The 25535-nt window shown below is 39.5% G+C and overlaps 1 protein-coding gene across 1 annotated transcript in view; it reads right to left on the reverse strand.

The window, feature by feature from the left end:
* Window positions 1–232: 232 nt before the first annotated feature.
* The window catches only part of ZNF385D (zinc finger protein 385D), a 216017-nt gene continuing 190714 nt past the window's right edge, over window positions 233–25535 (reverse strand). The window contains exons 5-8 of the mRNA XM_040965263.1: window positions 15773–16006; window positions 3239–3417; window positions 2133–2234; window positions 233–513 (exon numbers count right to left, since the gene is read on the reverse strand). Coding sequence (XP_040821197.1) covers window positions 280–513; window positions 2133–2234; window positions 3239–3417; window positions 15773–16006 — 749 coding nt within the window. The 3' untranslated portion in view covers window positions 233–279. The remainder of the gene's footprint in view (window positions 514–2132; window positions 2235–3238; window positions 3418–15772; window positions 16007–25535) is intronic.

Here is a 25535-nt window from a genome sequence, read left to right on the forward strand (position 1 = left end):
GGTAACACTACAGGTCAATACTGGGGATCACTTCTAAAACAATCAATATTCAAGAGGAATGCTTTAATTTGGGGAAAATGCCACTCCCTCCCTCCTGTCCCTATGCCTCCCCCATCCCTCCCCCCCCCCTTTTTTTTGTAATAATCTTCTCAATTCACTATCAAAATCCTGGCTCTTCAGATAGACTTTGAAACTATAAATAAACACTGCATAGTTCTCTTTGTGTTTTTTGTTTGTTTCATGAAAAATTATTGCAGTACAACGATTCTCATTTGGGATTTAGTACGGAGCAAACAGCACAGGCGTGTGGGCCGTCCGAATGGGTCCAGGAGCTGGCCGCAGGAGCGCGGGGGGCAGAGCGGAGGTCTGGAAGAGCGTTGCTGCCGGGGCAGTTCGCAGGCTGAAGGGAGAGTTGGCTGCCACCGCAGCAGCGGCTGCAGCAGCTGCCAGCGGGTTTGGTAGAATTCGCGGAGCCAATGGCTTTGAAGGTTCTTTTGAAAATACCAATTTTACCTGAAGGGAAGAGGAAAATGTCGGCATTTGTTCTTAAAATTCAACATGGTGGGCAGCTTTAAAACAGAGCAGTAGGGCCCCACGATGAGGAGTAAGTACCAGGATAAGTTCCTGACTGCAATGCTGGCATTTCATAGACGCATCAGTCAGAGGCTGGCGTCTCATACAGGCACTGGGTTGAGTGCTGGCTAATCCCCTTCCAACCCAGGTCTCCACTAATACATCTAGAAAAGCAGTGGAAGGGAGACCAGGAAGAAGCTCCCGGAGCCCAACCAGGCCTGCCTTAGTTCTGACCATTGTAGCCATTTGGAAGAATAAACCAGCAGATGGAAGCTATCTCTCTTGCTCCCTGTGTAATTCTGACTTTCAAACAAATGAAAACTTTTAAAAATATATATAAAATTATAGCAATGAAAATTTAAAAAATAAATTGCCAGTTGGGAACTGCCCCCCCTCAAAAAAAAAACATCAGTGAAGAATATATTCCTGCAGAAAGAAATAAAAGGTGTCTGAAAATGTTGTACCAGGGATATTGAAAAGAATTCCAGAAAAATACTCAGTGAGAGTCTTCTGTTTTGTTTTGGTTGAAATTTATACTTTCAGTAGAAAGCATTCATCTTGGGAAAAAAAATGAAAGATCTTATACCAGTTTTTACATTGACTATCAAAGAGGAGGTTTTTAAAGATCACATTTATTATTATTGTTTTAAATTTGAAAGGCAAAAAGAGAGATGAGGCAAGGGCAGGGCTGGGCTTGAGAGTCAGAGCGGAGTACTGAACACACGGCTTTGGCTAGAGACCAGCAGCTCATCGGAAGTAGATTCTTAAAGAGACTTTCAAACTTACGCTACCAAGGTGCACAAACTGGGTAGCCAAAAAAAAAAAAAAAAAAAAAAAAGCTTTTTCCAGCTAATGATGCCCTACCTGAGTGAAATGAAAGTGACAAAGTCCACTTTCAATATCTTTACTGATATGTTTCAATTTTTCTTTGTGTAAGTGAAAACCATGTTCTCCCTGTCTTATTCTACAAATCCAGTTCATTCCCTGGCTAGTATGTATTCCTAACATATCTACTCATAGGGTATACTCATAACGTATATACTCAGAGGGAAAGCCATCAGCTGTGTTACAAATGACCTAGGAAGCAGAGATAGTTAAACAGGGGCGTTAGATGCTGCTACTAAAGGAGTTTCCACTGCTTGGTTTGTTTAGCAAATATTCACTAAATGGTTGAGGCTGTACCTATGCAGGCCAGGATAGCGCTCATGTTTAAGACAGGAATACAAGGTTTGCACAGAATTCACAGCCACCCTGTACAGCTGAAATTGTTCAATACAAGAGTAAAGTGTCCCTTTTTCTTTATTTTTATGCAATTTCTTTTAAATAAATATTTTTTTAAAGTCAAAAATTACAGAAATAAGTTTTGAGAAGGTAACGTATTGGTGTAACAGAGAGCAACCCCTGCATCCCTTGCTTGGCATTTCCTAGCTACATCCCACTTTTTCAATCTAGTAAATGACCAAATTAAAGGAAAAACAAACAAACAAAACCCTGGCGGAGCAGAATGAGGTTCATCAAAGAGAGTGTCCTGTGTGACGGAAAGCCCCCCAGACACTTACCCCCAGCGGATGTGCTGCTTTCTGCAGTTTGTTGTAAGGGCTGTACTTAGGTTTGGGGGGCTTCCCAGCAGCTCTGTCTTTGTGCCTTCGACTGCTGATGTGCTATTAAATGCAATTAAAATGACAGCTTAAAAAAAAGTCATACCAAAAAAACACACTTTCGTAAATATTGTTGTGACCCAGGGCAAGGAGAGCCAGCACCGCATGCGAGTCTCAGAAAGGCAACCTTGAAGAGCATGCACCTCTGTCCTTTCATCTGGGTGCCCTGAGGAAGTATATTTTTATGCAACCCATTTTAGTGTATTTTGAACAATCAGAAGAACCTTCTTTTTTTTTCTCTCTCCTAGTTTTTCCCCTTATCACTGCACACATCTCCTTTTTTAGAAGAGCATTTATAAAAGAAAGGAATGTCTGAAGGAATTTTATGGGCAAATAAACAAACATACCCAGGCAGGCATGAATTTATTTCCATACTAATATTTATCCTCGCGTTGGTACAGCCAAAGGTCAAGCCTTAAAATTCTAAAGATAAATAACTGAGGTGCATAAAATCAGCAAAATGTTGTACAATATACAAATAAAACACAATACGAAGGGCTGTGCCTTTGGGAGGAAATGCAGAACTGGTCTCTGAGGAAGGTTATTCAGGATAAAAATGAATGCAACCTGATTAGTCATCCCTTTAGCAGGTGCTGCAGCATTCAGAAACGCAGTGCAATAACACACAATAAAGTACCGAAGATAAAGGCAAAGCACAGAATAAAATTGGTTCTGGCGTGTTGTATCTAAATGAGTGGACATGACACAATGAGGTTGACCTTTACAGAATACCAACACACTGCAGTGGAAACTGCTGGAGGGAACAAAGATCGGATACCCCATCTCCTTCCAGTCTACATGTACGAACTCGTAGCCAACCATTTGTACAGCAACCTTACAATACAACCTTGTACAGATGTACAAGGCAGACAGATGAAATCGGGTGGAGGCACAGACAGATGCGTGGGAGGATGGAGACGGTAGTGAGAAGCGGGAAGGGACCCTGACACACCAGTTGCCAGGGTTGTTCTGCACCCCTTTTCCGTGTCAGCACGTGCTCTGCCCACCTGTTTAAGCTGTGTTTCTGAGTTGACGTGCACGTCGCAGATTTCACAGTGAAACGTTTTGTTTTGCAGGCCCGTGTTTGCCTTGTTGACGGGCCCTTTGCCTTTGACTCCTGCCCTAGGAAAGGCTTTGATAGTCCCACTTCCGTTCCGGGCTTCTAGCATTGTTTTGTGCTTTGTACCTGCCAGGAGTATTTAGAAAACAGGAAGAAAAAGAGGTAAAGAGAGAGAGGGAAAAAAAAAAAGAGCTTAGCTAGAATATACCTTCAGGAAACAATACAGTAATACAGTTTGACCCCTCATTACAGTACAGTTCTCTTAGACATGATGATTGGGATATGTTTACGCCCTACCAGGCTGAAACGTCATGCTGCCATCAACTTATATAACACTATTAAATTATCTGATTTTGTCAAGTGTTACACACTATCAACAAGCACCATCAATACAGTGACTAAACCTCAAAGTCCTACAGCTAAATGAAATGGGCGTGACTTGATTTCATTTCCTCCTGATGCTAATAAGACATAAATGATAGCTGATGAGGAAGAGTGATTTAGTTGCTAAAGGTATAGTTGGAGGTGATGTGTGACAAATGTCATCAATTTAAGCATGGTGTGTTTATAGAAGTGACACTAATTAAATACTTCCTAAACAGCATGTAAACATGTTTCCATGGTTATATAATTTAGGCTCAAAGAAGATTAATAGTGTATATATATATATACACTATTAATATATATATGTATATATACATATGTATATATGTGTATATATATACATATGTATATATATGTATATATATATGATTTATTTTCTTTTTATTGCAAAGACAGATATACAGAGAGGAGGAGAGACAGAGAGGAAGATCTTTTGTCTGATCATTCATTCCCCAAGTGATCACAACTGCCAGAGCTGTACCTATCCAAAGCCAGGAGCCAGGAACCTCCTCTAGGTCTCCCATGTGGGTGCAAAGTCCCAAGGCTTGGGCCATCCTCGACTGCTTTCCCAGGCCACAAGCAGGGAGCTGGATGGGAAGTGGAGCAGCTGGGATTAGAACCGGCACCTATATGGGATCCTGGCGCGTTCAAGGCGAGGACTTTAGCCTCTAGTTTTCTATAGCCGTCAGGACTAAGGTGACAGACACTGATCCAATCCCCACCCATCAATTTCATTAGCATGCATTCCTTTTCAAATAATCTACATACTATCTACAACAAATCAGGACAAAATAGATTTCATATTTGGATGACTGAAAGGAATAAATATTAGGAAGTTAAGGCCCATATGGAAGGCTTATACAATCTGAAATGTAGACAAATAACCATGAAAGTGATGGGTGGACTTAAAATAGAGTAAAACATAATGCTTATTTTAATGAACAATAACGTTTGTGGGATTTACACATGCTTTATGTGATAACAGCGTTTGTTTTTGTAAAATCACTATAGTTACATACATTTCATGATCCTCCATTCCCCCCAAATTTTGCTCAAAATTTCCTTTTTCTTAAAAGTTCATAAGTACATTTATTTTTTTCAGAGTCATGGGTTTTGCTGTGCAATTGTCTTTCATAATCATTTGTCTCGTTTCTGCCTTGCTTATTTTTGGCAAATCCTTTCTTGTAGTTAATCCATCCTAATTGCATTTATTAGATTACTTTTCAGTTCTGCAAGCATAAAAAATATTCATAAAGTCGGAACCATCGGCCAGAATTCCAGAATAACCGAGTACCAAGAGGATATCATGCTGGGGACACTGTGTTAAAAAAAAGAAAACAAACACAAAATCCAGGTATATAACCATATGTTTCATTCAAAGTGGTTATAGATTTGCTGAGTTTAACATTTCAAAACGGCAGACTCTTATAACTTAGAATATCCACTTTAAATATTCATATTGTTATTCAAAGCTGTTAAATGTGCGTATTTCAGCACGCTGGAAAGTCAACATCTTGGAGGAGGATGCGAGGACCTGAGCATGAAGCCTCACACTGTCACTGAGAGTGTCTAGGCCTCATTGAAACGTGCACTCCCTCTTCTTGTGACAGAGGAAGCCCAACCGCCTTGCTCTTCATTTGAAAGCATAGGGTGGAGACACGGGGGAAATAGTCTCAGAGAGTAAGAAGTGCTCATGTAGGTTCTTTCCAACTTCTTTATCTCAGCAGATGATTTTATCAAAACCATGAAGTCCCTTCAGCCAATCTAAGAAGGCAGCAGGAGATTAATTCTCATCCTGACTTCCTTGAGCAGTTTCTGATTGACATTGGGTTCATATCTTCTCTAATTCTGAAATGGGACTTGATAGGTGAGACAGAGATGGGTCAGAACACTGTGTTAATCTACTCAGCAATATTTACATAATCAATCTTGCCTGGGAAGTATATAAAAGAGGTCAGACATGGATTACACGACCTAGCATCGAGCTTCATATAAATTATGGAGATGAGAGGAAATCTGAAAAATGTGGCCCTAGCAGCAGGCTTCTAAATAGCACGAGAAGTCAGAAGAAGTGCTCCCCAGAACATATTTGGCAAGTTAAGCCATGCCTACGTCATTTCTTTAGAGAAATAGTGGAGGTACTCTTTAAGAAATTGGAGAAAAGCCTTCCTCTCTGGAAATCACTGGATTGTTGGAGCCATGATTTCAGGGTAGTCTCTCCACAGAGGTCAGGGAAAAAAAAAAGAAAAAGAAATGTATTAATCCATTCACATCTTATACAAAGACACACATGTGTGTGAACACACACATGCTTCAAGCATGGCACAATTGGGGGAGAAGTTCAACTATCACACTGGATTCTGGGATTATCCTTAATCATCATACAGTGTGCAATTTTTTTACTTCATTTAGTAACAGATTGTCAATCATTGTTAGCATTTAGAAACTTCTGCAAGATCTTGGGATTTGAATGTTAAGTAGCTGTATTTCCTCCAAATCCAGTTAAAAATTAGAATTTTAAGCCGTTTTCACTTTTGAGAATTGAGACATGCATTAATAATTTACATATACTGAGTTTTAGAGATCATATTGATCAATCTTCAGTAGACATAAAGTGGTTAACGTTTCAACTGCTCAGGGCTGATGTATGAATGAGGAGCTCTGATTCTTCCAACTTAGGGACAACAAACTAAGGTTTATAAAGATTGAGTTGCCATGGTCACAAGGCAGGAACCACTTGAAGTACTTGTCAAACAGAACACAGATTTTTACCTAAGTCACTAGAATATACTAAAGATTTCTCATCTGCATTCAGTTGCACACAACACCTTTAACTCCCTAGTTTATTAATATAGTCTTTTCTAAAGTTGGGTTTTCACTTAAGTCTTTAAATTCCCCATGTGCCTTTCTTTCCCCTCCTAATGTTCTTTTGTGCTTATCAGAGGCCCATGACTCATGATGTTCAGAAAAGCTCTCTAATGGCCAATGATGTCACCTCTGGTTCCAGCACCCTATAAGCATTGTGAAAGGCTCTTGCTTTCCTCTGTAACTGCTCAGCAAGTACTCACAAGTCGGACTCTTTTCTTCCAAGGAAGAGTCCATATGGAGCATCTACATGGAGCTAAGTGGACCATTTTCTTTTCAACGCTTCTGAAAGTTTCATGATTTCATAACAGTGAAAAATATTCCAACAAATTTACACTCTGCAGATTCATAAGGGTCTAGGAAATCCTGGAAATCATTCTTTAGGAATAATAACCTTTAGGTCATCAGCGAAATTGAGGAAACCAATAAAAACAAGAATCATGATTTCATCACAAAAGGTATATAAAATAATAACGGTTATTGCTAGTTCCCTACTTACATTGTTTTTTTTTACATGTATATGAACGCTTAATTTTTAATTTTAAAAAATGTATATGTGTTGAGAGACAGAGAAAGACAGAGAGAAAGGTGAAAGATAGAGAGAGAGTAAAAAATGAAAGATGGAGAGAGAGAGACTTTTTGCATTGAATCACTCCCCAAATGCCTGAAAGAGTCAGGGTTGGGCCAGGCTGAAACTTGGAGCCAGGAAACAAATCTACATCTCCTGCATGGAGAGCACAAACTATTTGAGTCATCAACTGTTGACTCTGGGTATGTCCTAGCAGGAACAGGAAATCAGAAGGGCCGTGACTCCAATCTAAGCATCAGGATATGGGAGCAGGCATCAAAAGCGATGTCTTATATAACAGACCAAACGCCAACCCCACTACCTACTTTTTAAAAGTTTGAATAACTTAGCTGAGGTGACTTTGCCTGAAGTCCTGAGAAATTATATACTTCCAGAAATGTGCATTGTATTCAATGACAGTATAGACTATCAATATGGATATATTTAACTGTTAACTTAATATTGGACATTTGCATAGTTTTTCTTTTTTATATAATTAGCTTGAAATGACCTTGCTACTCATTGTATCTTTCATCAGTTATTTGGTTTCTTCCTTAAAATAGATTTTCTTTCTTTTTCAGAGATTTACTTATTTTTATTGGAAAGGCATATTTACAGAACAAAGAGATGTAGAGACAAAGATTCTCCAGCAACTGGTCACACCCCAAACGGCCGCAATGGCCAGAGCTAAACCAATCAGAAGCAAGGAGCCTCTTCCGGGTCTCCCAAGCAGGTGCAGGATCCCACGGCTTTGGGCTGTCCTAGACTGCTTTTCCAGGCCACAAGCAGGGAGCTGGATGGGAAGTGGAACTGCCAGGTCCAGAACCAGCACCATATGGGATCTTGGTGCATGCAAGGCAAGGATTTAACCACTGAGCCATCGCACCAGGCCTAGCATCGATTTCTCATAAGTAATATTACCAGGACAAAAAATAAGACCACTTTTAAGCATCTCAATTCAAACTGCTAAATAACCTTATAAGCTTGACAAACAAAATCACAGAACTAATTTCATACAGAAATTCTATCTTGGAAAAGCCCGCAGAATTTGCCCCTACATAAAATGAATTCCAATGCCTTGAAATTTAATTTCGAGAAGGTCCATTAAATGATAATAGAGACCTCAAAATTTTTATGGAAAAAAAAGTGAAATTAAAAAGTAATGTATATTTTTTCAGGAACTTTTTCAAGAATTATCATACTGACTAAAGTTTGACAAACTCCTACAACTTCCAGTAATAACTTGTTCTCTTCTCATTAAATGATTTAGCTTATGAAAAAACCAAGTAGTCAGTCTTCATAAAAATAGCCAAGTGAAAAGATAACTCTTATATTCTTATTTTGTTATTTAGTATAATCACATTATATGGAAACTTTTTTGTCTCAAAAAAGAGTTCCCTTGATCTATGTACTAGCAGAGACCACCCACATGTATGACTACTTACCCTTTCTGCTGTATGTGTTTCTCATGTTAATTCAATGTGCATTTAGTCTTATATAACAACACTTTGAATTATTATTTTTTAAAGATTTATTGCATTTTTACTGGAAAGTCAGATATATAGAGAGCAGGAGAGACAAAGAGGAAGATCTTCTGTTCGCTGATTGACTCCACAGGCGGCTGCAACAGCTGGAGCTGCGCCAATTGGAAACCAGGAGTCCGGAGCCCAGAGACTGGAGCCCAGAATCTCTTCCAGGTCTCCCACACAGGTTCAGGATCCCAAGGCTTTGGGTTGACTTGACTGCTTTCTCAGCCCACAAGCAGCAAACCGGATGGGAAGTGGGGATGCCAGGATTAAAACCAACACCCATACCGGATCCTAGCACTTGCCAGGTGAGGACTTTAGTCACTAGGCTACTGTGCTGGGCCCAACATTTTGAGTTGTTTTATCTGTGTATCAGCATACTTAACGGCACCCAGAATGGTACCAACTTCCCCAGTGATTTTCCAAAGGAACAAAAATTGTGGCTGTGCCAGTCATGTCCCTAAGGTCCAATTTGCAGAGGAACGGAAAGAGGAAACAAAGACCAAGATAAATAGAAAAGGAGGATTTCATTGTTAAATCAGAAAAGGCCTCAAGGGGAAGGCCATGAAGTAGTGATGGGGTGCAAGACCAGTTTTAAAACACACCCAGTGATTACAGGAAACCCAGAGACTAGCTCTGCACGCTGGGGGCCCTGGTAGGCACAAGGCTGGCCATGGTGGGGCGATACATGTGTGGAATCCATACAGAGTTGAATTTTGCAATCCCAGCATATGGGGAGGAATATAGGCCATGTAGATAGTTTGATCAATATCCATCACACCTGGTGATAACTTCCCTGTGTTACTTTACACACACATTGGACAATAATTTTGAGCACTCATTACCTTAGAAGCAATTCCCATAATGGTCTGTGGCCCACAGCCTTTGGGACTGTATCATAAAATAATAAAATAAAAAATTGAAAAGGGCATGGGACACGCCATGTGACTTTTCCTTCTATGCTCCAAGACTTTTAGAAAAAAAAATGATCACATAATTAACACCTAATAACCAACAAGTGGACAAATGATTCATACTTCCATGGTGTAATTAGTGCATGATACTTAATTATTTATAAAATCTGTGGTTTTCTCTTTGCTAACGAATTTTACTTCCTTAAATTTAAAATGAAACAGGTGCTCCTTAAAAATATTTTATTTTTATTGTAAAGGCAGATTTACAGAGAAGGAGAGATAGAGAGCGAAGCTCTTCCATCCACTTGCCACTCCCCAAATGGACAACAATGGCCAGGGCAGAACTGATCAGAAGCCAGGAGTCAGAAGCCTCTTTCATGTTCCCAGGATTAGGGCCATCCTCCACTGCTTTCCTGGGCCATAAGCAGGGCTCTGGATGGAAAATGGAGTAGCTGGGACATGGAACTGCAGGCAGAAAATTAGGCAACTGAACCATTGCTTCAGGTCCAAGACAGAAGTTTTTAGCAGAAAATTCAAAGAACCCAAAATAAGTATAAAATGAAGAACACACGACTACCGTAAACCTGAAGCACTATAGCCTCCGTGGTAACACATTCCCATGTTTCAGTGTCTAAATATATTCTGAACACAAACGACTTTGCATGAAGTATTCTCTGAAAAAAAATAGCATAAGGAGAGCATCTCACTGGGTTAAAAATGAAACCACTAGAAGAGTCCTGCCAGGCCGGGTGGTTGGCACGTCTCTGAAGTCACTTTCTGTGTTGGCTAACAAATGAGACATAACTCAGTGTGAAATAACCCTGAATACTCCAGGAGGTGTAAGCATCCTTTTCTTTTGATAAGGTAACCCAAATCATGTAGTGTCACAACCCCACAAACATTTTACTTGTAAAGTAAAGCCCTAGTACAGTAGACTCCTGGTTAACAAGGTAGCCATTAGCCATGGGCCCCTTTTGAGCCACTGGCATGCGATACACATGAGAAATTGACTTGATCTTTATCCGAACATAAATATCTAGGCTAGCGCAGCTGTAGTGCTCAAGCATGCTCCACAGCAGGTGGAATTAGGCTCATGAGGGTTAACTGACACTGTATCATTTGCAGAAAACGTAAACAAGGCACAAGCAGAAAACTGGAATAGGACGACTTCTTTGTTTATTCCCAAACTGAATACTTAGCACTGAGAGTGCAGGGCAGGAGTGGTTGATAGTTTTGGAGTCTTAATAATGATGTCGTAAACACCTACTACACCTGACTGAAGTGTTTCTCTTGTTTCCGTTCCTAAGCACAGCTGGGATTCTTGAAGAGCATTACCTGGGTCTTGCTGAGAGGTGGACTCTCGGTGTGAAACATATAGTAGATGAACAATGAAAACCAGTAGAGGTGTTACACATCAATGAAAATCAACACACAAATGCTGGACTTTTTTTTTCATTTGTAAAAAGAGTTTCTAACTGAGCCTATGGACTGGTATGTCAGAACTGTCTCCACTAACTACGTAAGTCCAAGTTGCTTTTTCTGAGTTATGGAAAAGGAAATTCTTTATTTGATGCAATGGCTATGTTCAATGCATTAGTCATTTCCAGCATTTTTCCTTGACTGTTCTTTGTGCGCACTATAGCTATTGCCTGTCTTCTCTTTTTCCTTGCAATAATGTCTTGTTTAGAAATCTCCAACCATTTCAAAATTTAGTATAAAGTACCCTTTGCTAGTGTTTTGTATACTAGAGCTCAGTGAGGGATGGAATAAACTGTGCCTAGGGATTGAAGAACTGGAATGAATTGAATGAACAACATCAAATGTTAATACTCATGACCAGAAAAATCTGTCCAAGTTTGTATTGAGCTTCAACCATGAAGTACTTAGAAGCTTTTTAAACCATCAGAATTAGCAAAACCAAGAAGTATCTACTTGGATCTTTACAATGGGCGAGGGAATTCCATTAAAGAAAAGACAAAACACATCTTTTGTGACATCTGTTGTCTATAGCACGCAAATTCCAACGGGACTTCCAGATGCCTTGAAAAGAATATGTCTTCCCAAGGCATCTTAAACACTCTTGGATTGCTTTGTGCATGCCACCAGTCTGTTCAGAGGAGGTACTTGGCTTCCCAAACACTACCAAAAAAAAAAAAAAAATCCAACCAAGACTGTCTAATTTGCCATTTCGGAGTTACGTAGCGAATATTATTTATTTGTTGCCTCAAATGGTTACACCTTAGTAAAAAAAAAATAGAGAAAAAGCAAGTGAAATAATATTGTTGACTCCTAATTCTAGCAGCTGTAGTCATACTAATTAATCTGGCATCATTTTGGATCCTTACATATCGTCATGTGGCTTGATAACTCATCTGAAGACAGATGGAGGTCAGGGGGCGAGAGGAAGCTAGAAATGATAATCCCCTTGCCGAATTCACATAAAAAAACTTGTTTGCATTTCTAATTATCCTTTATTAATTAAGTTTTCAACTAATTTGAAAATCAGGTTTGGTCTCTTGTAATTCTCCTATTGGATCATAACATAAATAGTGACAAATGGAAATTGTATTCTCCAAATCTGCTTGTAGCCAGTTGTTTATAATTAAGATGTGTTTTCTAAGATTTAAAAAATTAAAAGTTTTGAAAGACTGCTGGCTCCCCAGGAGCAGGCCCTAAATGCTTCATTCTATACTCCATGGTACAGGTGTTATTTCAGGTCTCTACCTAACACGCTTCTGAGGAGCAGGGGAAAAGCGCCTGGGGAGTTATTACTCGGATGTAAGATGACTATCTTTCCGCCTGCAGACTGGCTGATTCCATCAGAATTGGCCTTTAAGCAGGTTCCTTGAAAAACACAACTCAGCATTCTCGGAGTTTCCTAATCTCTGACTCAGGAAGATAGTGTGCAATCCTAAGGAGTCATTTGGAAGGGCAGTGGTTCCTGCACAGGACAGTGAGGCAGAGACTGTGGTCTCCCATGAGTGCAGACAATAGGAGGGTGCTTTAAAGTGAGTTTAGAAAATAACAATTAGGGCCTGGCGGCGTGGCCTAGCGGCTAAAGTCCTCACCTTGAATTCGCCGGGATCCCATATGGGCGCCGGTTCTAATCCCGGCAGGTTCCACTTCCCATCCAGCTCCCTGCCTGTGGCCTGGGAAAGCAGCCTAGGATGACCCAAAGCTTTGGGACCCTGCACCCATGTGGGAGAGGTTCCTGGATCCCGGCTTCGGATTAGCACAGTACCAGCTGTTGCGCTCACTTAGGGAGTGAATCATCGGACAGAAAATCTTCCTCTCTGTCTCTCCTCTCTGTATATCTGACTTTGTAATAAAAATAAATAAATCTTAAAAAATAACGATTAAATGGACTAGGCAACCTGTTCTCCACTAGCTCACGAGTTGGACTCTTCAAATGATCTTACAGAAAGAACTCCATAAAAACCACTGTTGGGCTATATCCTAATGACTGGTGTGGGGACTAGTGAGATTACATTTTTATTATGTATCCTGTAATAGCTCAGGATACCTGTGTATTCAACCACAAGTTTTGTTTCATTGTAAGGTGCAGAGAATTCCTAATTCTCTGGGCTTGCACATTGTGCCCCTGTGGTCCTTCCTACATTTTTGTAAAATTATAAACAGTAGACTATACATACATGATGGTAGCACAATGATTGTAAAAGTGAAGAAAAAAAATCATAGTTGATTCAACTTTGGCATTGCGTGAAGCCAGCTGCAGTTTCTGTTTGAAACAGTGCAACATTGGAGCCCATATTGTGGGGCAGGTATATTTGTGCAATTGTTCAAGTTCCACCTGCTCCAATTCCAACCCAGCTCACTACTAACGTGCCTGGGAAAGTGACAGAAGATTGCATAACAACACGAGTTTCTGCACCCATGTGGCAGATCCAGAAGGAGTTGCAGGATCCTGGCTGTAGCCTGGTTCAGTCTCGGCCCTAGCAGCCATTTGGAGAGTAAAGTGACAGATGAAAGAACAATATCTCTATTTTTTTTCCCCTCCTGTCGCTTTGCCTTTCAAATAACAAACAAATCTATATAAAACAGAAGGGTTAAACTGCTTGGGCCATGAAGTTCAATGTTTTGTTGGTAGGCTCTGGTTGGGCACTGGCTAAATGATGCATCTCTTATCAGTTGCTGTTCTGTATGCTTCACCTTTTTGAAAGCGAAACAAACAAACAAACAAAAAACTCTTTGCCATTCAGTCTTGGTCTCAGAGCCTGCTTCTGTAGGAATCTCAGAAACAACCTGGCACCGTAATCCTTGTATGATTCGGGCCACTTCTGCCATGCTCCTGGCAGGAGAGAAGACACATATGGAGCCTCTCTCATCACACATAGCTCAGACGAAGCCAGTCTGCAAACAATACTTATTTGGATGCAGGCAAGATTGTATCTCATTCATCTGCAGCCAGAGGAAGTCCCCAACATAATGGATCTCCCAACACTACTGCAGCTACAAATAGTAGAGCTGACTCAAGCAGGCAAAAGTAGCACACACCGGGAGCCTGTGTGTCTTCATTTTCCACTTGCCACCTCTAGACCTGACACAACTTGCTAGTCATTAGGTCCCCAGCATGGCAGTGGGTGCTTTTTGACATTACGTACAAAGATCAAGAATTCTTGAGAGAAGAATGGGCTTCCAGTGATGCCCACATTTGCACAAATCTCTTGCATTCAGGATGAAATGGATTTGTACAAATAAACATGTGACCAATTTGCAAGGTGCAGAGTTTGACTTGGGACAAGATTATTTTCCATTTCTCAGCCTTTCCCTATTTGCAACCTGATGTTATATGCGAGGGAAAGATACATGCTGAAGGAATGGTTTTCTATCTGTAATGACTCCCTGGAGTCTCAAGGTCAATACTTGAATATTACCAGTGCAGCAAAAGGTTGGTTAGTGACTCAACATACAGCTGCACTGTTCACTCAGGACATAGTTCACAAATGATTCATCTTCTATCATAGCTCTGACAGTATCATGGCAATGAACTCAGTCTTTCAGAGGAAAATCCATCTTGGCAATGACATTGGTTTTAAGAGAAAATCTGTGTGTGCTTGTGTGTGCGAGCGAGCATGTATATATTTGAGTATTTAGGGAGAGGGAGGTGTGTCATATTTTGTACATTATACATATACACACATATATCCATATATGGATATACAGAGTATGTTTTGGTAAAAGACAAATGGACAGTCACACAGACACACACACACACACACACACACACACACACACACACACACACACCACAACAAAGAACTGCACAGAACAAAAGTACATTGGGAAAACATTTTGCCCTAACTTGTTTGAATTTCAGTATATTATGCTATTAAAATTTAGAGCTTAAGAGAGACTGAATTTGAATCACCATGATTCAATTAAGTGACCAATTAAGTGGTCACATTTTTTTTCTTATTTGAGCATCAATCAAGTGAAAAATAATGACTTCAAGCTGCTGGGAACAGCAAATTAAAAAGTTGGTGAAAAGTGAAATTAAAAGATACATTTAAATCAACACAGAAAAATTCAGAAATCCATGTAATATAGGAGATACCCAAAAATCACACAAAATGTATATCATGGAAAACTTCTGTATGGATTAAAAATTTCTTGTATCAGACTAACCCTATCTTTTAATTCCATTTTCCAAAAGCTTTTTGAAGCACCCTCAAATTACATAAAAAACCAGGCATCAACGGCTGTTCATAACATAAAGTTCCTTAAGTCGTGATCACAATTTGGAGCTAGAAAACATTACTTGTTTTGCAAACCGTAATAGAGGGGTTTTAATTACAAGTGTCTGCAAATGTTCAGTTACACATCTCAACACTATCATGGTTCAGTTCTAGGCAAATTCCTGTAGAAGCAAATGCACAAAACACATAAACAACAAAGAGGTTGTGTGAATGTAACATGTACTTTAGAATTTTATTTACTCTATCTTCTAATGTTAAGAAACACACACACACACACACACACACACACACACACACACACACACACACACCATGGCTTGAAAGTCCTGGAACTCTCTTACTGGTTATATATAAATGGCTCTTCGCTCATCAGTTTTATTTTTTAATAATCAATGTATTCCATGTAATAATTGTCCATCCCTCCCCACATTCCCTGCTGTAACATATCTGATCTATTCAGAGGAAGATAATTGCGGAGCTGTGGAGACAGAAATCTGTGTGTCTCACCACTGTTGTGCGCCTCCAGCTGTGAGGTGGAGTTGACAGCGACCTTGCATAGCGAACAGTAAAGGAGCCGTTTGGCCTTCTCCTCCTCCGTCTCCGTGGAAGGACATGAGCTGTTGCCAGTGGCTGTTGTGGGGCTTTTTTCCACTTTCGAGGTGATCTCAGTTGTCATAACACTGCTCTTGCGGGTTTCCACAGTTGTCGTCGTTGATATTGCTGGTGTCCCTGCGGTACTCTCTGCATTCAAAACAGCATAAGAAGGAAGGAAGGACAATGACATTACCTTTTCCTATATGGAAATGCATCACTAAAATTGCATTTTGCGAATAATACTGAGAACTACTAGTAATCGCTGCTTGTCAACTAGGCATCAGTCACCTTAAGGAGAAATGTTTCCAGGTAACCACACAAAATTCCATACCGGAACAAAATGTTCAAACGATTCTTCAAAATATGCACAAAAGACAATTAAAAAATGTTGTGCAGGGTAAATAAATATACACACAAATTTATTTGCTGACATATGGTCTTAGTAAAAGAAGGATTACAGTATGCTATACTTTACATGTGTTTATTTCCATACAGATGGCATTTAAAAATCAAAATAAGGAATAAATGCTTTTAATATACTTTTGTTTTTGCTTACTGCTGGTCTGTTGTATTTGTTAATTCCATCTGTTAATTAAAACACAAATGCAGACTCCTTCATATTTAATTTATGCAAAAACACATGGAATTCTGATGCCACAATTGTTTTGTCTAGATCAGCAGTTCAGAAAATCACTTCTCTATTTACCAAGAGTTACAATTCAATATCATGCATAAAAATCATCAATATCAAGTAAGAAGAATTTGAGTAGGATATGGTAATTAAAAGCATGTCGTGCTCAAATTCTTCTTACTTTGATATTAATGATTTTTGTGCCTGGATATTGAATGTGGTAATCTGTTGGCACAAATATCCAGGCATCCATAGCCACTATGTACCAGGAATCTGCAGACTGATCACATCATGTTTATGTCACATCATTTCAAGAATTTGATGACCGGGAAATGGTGCTGTAATCTTACACCACTCCAGCTCCAAAGTCTGAAACCAAATGTGAAGAGATTAGCCTTCAAAGTGAAACCACTCCTACTCCGACCTAACTTAATTTGGGTGCATATGGCTCTCTGCCCAAGGATGCCCATCACCATGTAGGATTTTTGCCCACTCCGGTAGTGCATTTTAAACAAGCTCTCCACTCAGACCTTGCCTACTCCTTTGATTTCATATCATCCGATCCAAACCATTTCCAAGCTGCCTTTCTAACTTCAGCTGCTTTTGGAAGTTTCATCCCACATGCCATTCTGTGTGCTATTATTGGTCACTCTTTAAGGACACACTGAAAAGTGGATGATGCAGGGATTTGCCAGTTGGTTTAAAGAATAGTGTGGTATTATGCCTGCACGAAGTTGGGGTCTGCCTAAATTCTTGCTTTGTATTAGCTGATACTATGAGCTGCAGGTACGGAATTCTTTTATATTTTGGGTATTCCCTTTAGAACTATGTTAGGGTGGTAAAGTGGGAAGGAGATCACTGCTTGCTACTTTCCTAGCTCTAAGAAACAGGAGGAGGAATGGGTCCCTGTGAGGGACTGGTGTATAAAAGGATTCACCTGGATCTTGCTTTCGTCGCGTGACACTTCACACACTTTGAATCATGCACTTAACTGAGAAGACAAGTAAGTCTCTTTCAGTGTCATGAAAACTGCTCACCAATAACAATGAAAATCAGAGTCTCATCAACAGAAAAATAACCAACACTATTTAACAGCAAGTACTGCCATTGTTGTGCAGTTACTCCCTTGACAATGGGAAAGCCCCCTTTCTGCTCAGTTTATACTTGCCTGACAAATTTCCAATAAACATCTGATAGCATCCAAATAACTAGAAAAAAGTCTAGAGATGTTAGACAGCATTACAACTTTAAGATAGTTTTGTAGTTAATTGTCCCCAGTAAATCAAATGATTGAAAGAATGTGTAGGGGCCGGTATGACGGTTCAGTTGGTTAATTCTCCATCTGCAAATGGCAGCATTCTATGTGGCCACAGCTGTTCCACTTATGATCCAGCTCCCTGCTTATTCCCTAGCAAAGAAGAGGCTCAGGACGTATATGCACGTGGGAGATCTGGAAGAATATCATGGCTCCTGGCTTCAGATCAGTTCAGCTCTAGTCATTGTGATCATTTGATTGAGTGAACTAGCAGATAGAGGATTTTTCCCTCTGTAAATCTGCTTTCCCAATAAAAGCAAGTAAATCATTTTTTAAAAAAGTGTATGTGCATGTGTGTCTATGAAAGATCATCATATGATCAGCAATAGCAAATTTAACATCATTGAGTATGCTTATAGTTTAATTGATCCTTCAACACACCGCTGTAAAAATGAGAAAATTCTAGACAGAAAATTTTCCCAAGATAAATGGCACACATGAAGTTTTTAAAACGTTGAAAGAAACTGCATGTGCACAAACTGCACAGATCTCAAAGTGATTTTACAGCAAAATAAACTTATCTTTTAATTTCATTTTTTTATGAACTTTTGGGAGACATCCTTGTAGGTCGAGTCAGGGTAGAATATTTTGTAAAATAAGTTTTGGGGAGAAAAAAATGCTATGCGTTACGCTCTTGGCCATAACTGATTCTCCGTAGTCAGGTGAGAAGTCACAGTAGGCTAAAATCACTGAAGTGGTCTTTAACTGCGTGTGACAAGCGTAAACAGACATCACCTCTAATCTTGCGATGGCCACATGCTGAAGCCAGAGTGTGATGCAGTGGATGTTTATTTCACTGCAAGCGACCGTGATAATACCCTGCTTGGAATAACCCTTCTTCTCAATTGACATGTTCATTTTTTATGCCTTGATGTGAAACTAGCACAGAGCATAGATCGCAGTCATCTTAAGTGAACTTTCCTATTTCTGGTAAATTTGGTAACATAAGTATAGAATAAATGAAACTATGGATCTTCTAATGTCTGTGACAGCTTTATTAGTGTTTCTCTGACCCCAGAGAATAACATACATTTATATCAAAGGTGCCATAAGATTAGAAGACATTAGATTCACCCTGCCTACGGCTTAGTCAAACACAAATATTCCTCCAGGCAAGTCCCTTGAATGACAGATTTGCAGGGATTAATATAAAAATGATTAACTTTCTACACTTCTACTTTGTAGTATGTTCCTGAACCTATAGTGGTATAGAAATGCTATTTTCTAAGCTTGCAGTTAAGTTTTAAAGAAGTTCAAAGTTACAGTTTTCATTTCAAATTTAATATACAGACATTGACTCCATAAAGGTAGGATTACAAAAGCTTATAACCCAATACATTTTTCATGTATTTCTCTGATGCGTGATAAAGCAGACTTTTTTAAACCAAAAGATAAGGCAAATACATTTTAACAGTATGCCTTACTTAAGGAAAGAAAAACTGTTCTAAATATTTCATGCAAAATTACATATAGCAGATCTTTCTTAATATGGCATATAAAATTACCAAGTATATATCACGCTTATCCATAAAACAGCATCTTAAATGAATGATTATGTTAATGACATGCCCCACTGATGTGAGGTGATGAGCATTTTCTCTGTGGTTTCCCTTAGTTCCAAGTCCTCACCTGTCTCATCTTGAAAAAAAATAAGCAAACCTAAATCTAAATACATTATAACAAGTTCCTGACCATTGCTCCTTAAAACTGTCCAGGCAGTCAAAACTGCTGAAGGCTGAGAGAGTGTCACAATTTAGGGAAGCCTAAAAAGATATGACAGTTAAGTGTGATGTGGGAATCTGGATCAAATTCTGGAGACAAAAAAGGGTCTTTGGAAATTTAGGAATTTTGAACCAAGTATGAAGTTTAGTCAGTAACAACACTGCTTATTTGTTCATCAGTTACAACAAACGTACCACAGTAAGGTGACATATTAACAATAAAGCCACTAGATAGAGAGTATGGGTTATATTGCACTTATTCTGTAAGTATGAAGTTTTAAAATTATGGTGCAATAAGTTTCAGAAAAATATAGTCAATCAGCAGATAGTGGACTATCAGTGGGATGGTTGTGATTTTGTTGCATAGTTTTCTTGATTCTTAGAGAAGTTCAGTAAATTTGTTAAGCTCGGGAAATGCTTTTAAGTAGAAATTTATACTTGATATTATAGATGCTAATTCCAACTCAAGTATCTGCTTTCCTAAAATGCAATGGCTCAAGCACTCGAAAGTTCATTCTGTCAGATTTATGAATCAGCTATTTTGTGGTAAGTCTTATGCCAAACCATTCAGGATAACAAAGCCAGTAAACACAGATTATGCATTCAGTGGGAAAAACATTTATGAGATACCTTATGATGACCTGAAATAATAATGCAGATCAATAAGTCTTCATCTGTTTTTTTTTTCTTCGCGTTTATATTGGACATGGAATGGACACTCAATACATATTTGTTGAAAGAAAACTATTAAAATACTAATAGGTTTTAAGGGAGACACCTCTCCTAAAACTCAATAAATGCATATTATTTTTATCCCACCTAACAAGAAATTGAGAGATGGAGAAAGTTGGAAACTTGCTCAATGCCGTTGCTGTCTGCAGACAACACAATGATTTCAAAAACAGAGAGAATCTAGCTCAGCCACACTTGATCTTTATTTAAATTTTATTACTAAAATTCAGGTTTTTCCTGATTAAAAAAACCAGAGTTTAAATTAGTCATGTTTCTTTATGCATTCTGAAAATTAACAACCTGAACACTGACATTCAAAAAAGCTAAACACCGTCCAACTTAGAGTTAATCATGCAGACTTGATCACCCATTTGTGCAACTATTATCGTTACCAAATTCCTTAAAGAAAAAGAGAAAATTCACAGTTCTTAAGAAACCTCTTGTGTAAAATAGTAAAAATAAGACATAGCTTCCTTCATTGCACCTTTCCCGTCTCCCAAAAACGTGAGAAAGATGAAGATAATGATGCATTTTTCTTCATCTTTCTCAAAGGCTGATTCTGATTTCAATGCTGTATTCAACCAGTGACTCCAGGCACAATATATGTGACAGGGAGTTGAAAATAATAATAGGAAGAAAAAGGATTGAGATGGTTTGGTGTTTGTATTTCTGTGCAATTTTTCTGCCAGCACCCTGTAGCAAATATTCATTATTGCAACTGTCAGTATTTGGCTTTGGCATCAAAACAGACTGCTAATACTTTCTGGAATGGTTCTTTCGTGGAGGATGAAAGGAAACATGCCATTATTCCAAGTAGCCCATTTGTGCCCCTCACTTGTATAAAAATAGTGTAAATACCTTTTTTAAAAAATAAAATTTACAAAGCTTAAGAAAACACTCCAGAAACTATCAACAACTTGAATTCTGGATAATAAAAGAACAAATTACAAAGCTCGAGTACAATGTGTATTCTTCTTGGTACTGAATCCACACTCCCAGGGAGAAGCCATAGGTGAATTATTTAAGTTTTCTCCCAGGTAATGGCAGTTAATGCTATGACTCCACATGCTTATCATGTTTCCCTGAGAACTAGAGATTCAAGATTGCATTGAATTTTTCTTTCCCTGTATGAACTAAAGTTTCATTCAAACTTGATACCAAGTAAGCAGAACAGCTGCTTCCTCTTAATATGCTGACATTCTGAAGTCTAGAAAGATGTTTCATGATCAAAAAAAAAAAAAAAAACCCACATATCTTTAGAAACTATTACTGGTAGTTTGTTTTTTTAAAAAAATCAATTCTACTTAATTTAACTGACATTTACTGAGCACAGTACCACATGCTCGGGCCTGACTGTGCAGTGGGCTCTGTTTAGTACTATTTTTTTTTTTTTTAAGAAGAGAAAGGAGGGGCCCGGCGCATTGACGCAAGTGGTTAAGTCCGTGCCTTGCAAGCCCGCGATCCCATATGGGCGCCGGTTCTATCCCCGGCAGCCCCGCTTCCCTTTCAGCTCCCTGCCTGTGGCCCGGGAAAGCAGTTGAGGACGGCCCAAAGCTTTGGGACCCTGCACCCGCGTGGGAGACCCGGAAGAGGCTCCTGGCTTCGGATCGGCATAGCATCGGCTGTTGCGCTCACTTGGGGAGTGAATCATCGGACGGAAGATCTTCCTCTCTGTATATCCGCCTTTCCAATAAAAACATAATAAAAATAAATCTTAAAAAAAAAAAAAGAAGAGAAAGGAGATGGAGAGGGAGGGAAATGGAGGAGAGACAAAGGAATAAAAAGAGTATGGGGGAGAGAGGAAAGAATGCTTTACTAACTGAATGTTTGCTGGAAGCCAGGAAACCTAATATACAGATCTCCCTTGTGGCAGCTGTCTGCACAGCCTCACAGGATCTGCTCCAATGGAAAGATGGAGTTAGAAGCTAAAGGTGCTAACCAAACACAGGTACCCTGGTTGGGACGGGGCCTGTACAATGAGAACTGAACCTACTAAACACCTGCTTCATCTTTCTGCTGTTGAGAGTTACATATCACTTCCCAACTCAATGAAATAAAAATCCCCTTCTCGTTTAGGATATTTTTGGTTCTGCAAGGACATATTTTGATAAGATTCAGGAACCAATGAAGCAAATGGGAATTATAGACAGAGGAGGAGGAGGAAGCTGAAGTGTCCTAAAGACCAGAGTAACAAGTTGAGAGTTCATGCGTTTGTGTGTGCATGTGTGTGTGTGAATGAGAGAGAGAGAGAGAGAGAGAGAGGGGGGGGGAGAGAGGGAGAGAGTGAATGAGAGCGAGAGAGATTGAGAGAGAGAGAGACAAGAGGGAACTTAGGTACTGAGGAGACAGAAATCACACATTCTACCTGAAGTCCACAGACCGAGCATTTTCTCATGCATGCATGTGGTTACCTGAAATCTTTAAGTGTTATGTCCAGGAAATATCCCCGAATTATGTCCCATCCCCCATTCCTATAGGTTTTAGTAAGTCCTTTGCTCTGGTTGGAAATACTTAGTCCACAAATTGGGAAGAATTCTAGGATCCCTTTCTACTTGGGAGCTGTTTGGTTTGGGTATGTAGAGTCACTCCTCAGAAGCCCTGACTGTGACCACAGCTTCTGCTCTGTTTCTGCAGAAGTTTTACTGCTCAGTGCAGCTCAGGGTTGAGTCAGGTGAAGGGACTCTATTTTCTGGGTCATCAGGCAATCCTAGCGAACAGATTGCAGGGCTGCGGATGAAACTTGACAAACACTTTAGACACATACATCTAGAAGCCCATGGACTCTAATTATACTCTTCCTCTGGCCCTGAGGAAATTAAAGGTGTGTTTCATAGATTTCTTCCAGTATGTCAAACCCTAGGTTAATTACTAGGGGTAAAGAAATAATGAGGCTATCGTAAGATTAGAGCAGAGCCTTATTTTCCAAAAGGCAATGGTGATTATAATTCTTAATCCTACAGTGAGTAAACATACTCCACAACACAATGAGAGAAGCACCTTCTAGACAATTGTTCACCTTTCAAAATACACAATTTTACCCAATTTGGTCTGTTAGGCATTTACCAGTTTTTCAAACTTTCGGGTTATGGTTATGTAAGGGCTAAAGTAAAAATTGTTACAGCAACGGCATAAGTTAGACTATCTAGTTTTTTTTCATCCTTAATCATTTTCTCCACCTCATTTTAAAATCACTGTTTTCTGTTCCACAGATTCTCCTATGATCCAAATATGAAGAGGCTTAGATTATGGGAATACCACAAGTCCACAGTACCCATGTTGTTCTACACCTGCTTCCCAGGGTGCATGTTAGCAGGAAACTAGAATCCAGAGCCGAGCTGAAGCTCAAACTCAGTCATTCTAATATGCAGTGTGTTTAAGTGGTATCCTAACTACTTCACCCAATGGCTAACATGGAATTTACAGGGAATTCACTTTCTAATCTGCTCACAGGCATTCATTATAAATCACAGTTTGTCCTGTTCAAACATAAATTAATCCAAAATATGTGGGTGAGCGAGTGCCAGGATGGATGTTGGCATGCTTAGCCTATGCAAGGGGCAGTGAGAGCAAGGTTTCAGTACATGTCTAGACATTCAGGACTCCCATCCCCGATGACCCCACACTTGGTTTCAGAGCTCGCCCATCCTGGCACTCAATGTGGGGCTTGAACCCATGACTCTGGGATTAAGAATCCCATGCTCTATTGACTGAGCTAGTAAGTTAGTTTAAGTCTAATTCATTGGAAGGCAACATTTCCAGGCCTTGCTCTGGTTACTTTTGTGCATATACAACTGATAAGTACCAAGATGAATGTGTGGGTTTTGCAGGGATGAATGATCATCCCAATAAGCAGCACAAAAGACAAAGAAACAAAGAGAATACCAAAGAAAGTCAACTTATTGTAAACTGTTTTAAGGGATGTGGAGTAGCAAGTTGCCTTTTCAGGCTTCTAATAGAGCCCTTTATGCTTCACAATAAGGCAGAAGAGAAAAAAATCATTCTTCACAGTCCAGGAAAGTACTGAACACCACAGTCACAGATCCTATTTCATCAGTGAGAGGATCTGTACATTGAAAACCTCGATTTACAATGTAGAAAAAGAATTGAAGCCTGGTCTTCCAGAGATTGCCATTGGCTGTGTATGTGTCGAATACATAGAAATAGCCTTCTTCTGACATTGTGCTTTGGATAAGAGTAAGGATTTGCTGGTGTCCTCTCTCCCTTATCTGCTAACTAAATTTGTGATGTGGAGGGGTGGCCCAGATACTGGCACAGTGCATAGGACACGGCTTAAGATGTGCACATTGCTTGTCAAAGTGCCTGGTTTAAATATTTATTGTAAAACATGTATTTATTTGAAAGAGTTATACATAAAGAATCAAGGACAAAAAGGAACAGAGAGAAGAGAGAGAGAAAGAGAGAGAGAGAGAGAGAGAGAGAGAGAGAATCTCATATCTGCTGATTGACTCCCCAAACGGCAACCATAGGCCAGGCTGAACCAGGACTCTTACATGGGTAGCTTCTGGTGCTGTTCCAAGGGACAATAGCAGAAAACTGGATCAGAAATGGAACAGCCAGAATATGAACCAGCCCCCAAAGGAGATGCCTGCATCAGAGGATGTAGCTGTACTCATTACATCACAACTTTGGTCCCCTGCTTCTACTTCTGATTCTAGCATCGTGCTAACAAGCATGCCTATTAGCAGGTGATGACTCTGGTATTTAGGTCCCTGCCACTTACATGGGAGATTTGGAATAAACTGCAGGCAAAATGAGGATTAATCTTAAACTGGTATCATTCTTGAGCTTTTCAGTAGTGGTAGTGTGACCCTAAAGAATGATAAATATCTTGAATCTGCAAAAGGTGAGACATCCCAGCCTTTGCATTTTTGTACAATTTCATCAGTCAAATAATGAGTCAACTCGGAAATTCATATTACAACTCATTTGCTGTGAGCACAAGCTCTGAAATTTTGCCATCCATTTTCTACACATATCATTTCAAATACAACTCTTAACCAGACTTTAGAAAAGAGCTATTGTTTTATTTAGGGTAGACATGAAAGGCTGTTGTTAACCATCAGTGTTCCTATAACTTTGATCAAAAGATTCCACTGTGAATATTCATGTTAAAAGTCTGCATCCTGAGCAGTTAAATAACTTTTGTCTAACAGATTTGTGGAATAGGTTCATTTTCTCGGTATACTGCATTGCTTGTTTTCTGCAAACCTTTTTAGAAGCCAAAGCAGGTTCCTTTGAAGATGTGTCTCTGGCAAG

This window comes from Ochotona curzoniae, unplaced genomic scaffold, assembly GCF_017591425.1.
Source record: "Ochotona curzoniae isolate NIBS_2020 unplaced genomic scaffold, NIBS_Ocur_1.0 contig_1302, whole genome shotgun sequence".
NCBI lineage: Eukaryota > Metazoa > Chordata > Mammalia > Lagomorpha > Ochotonidae > Ochotona > Ochotona curzoniae.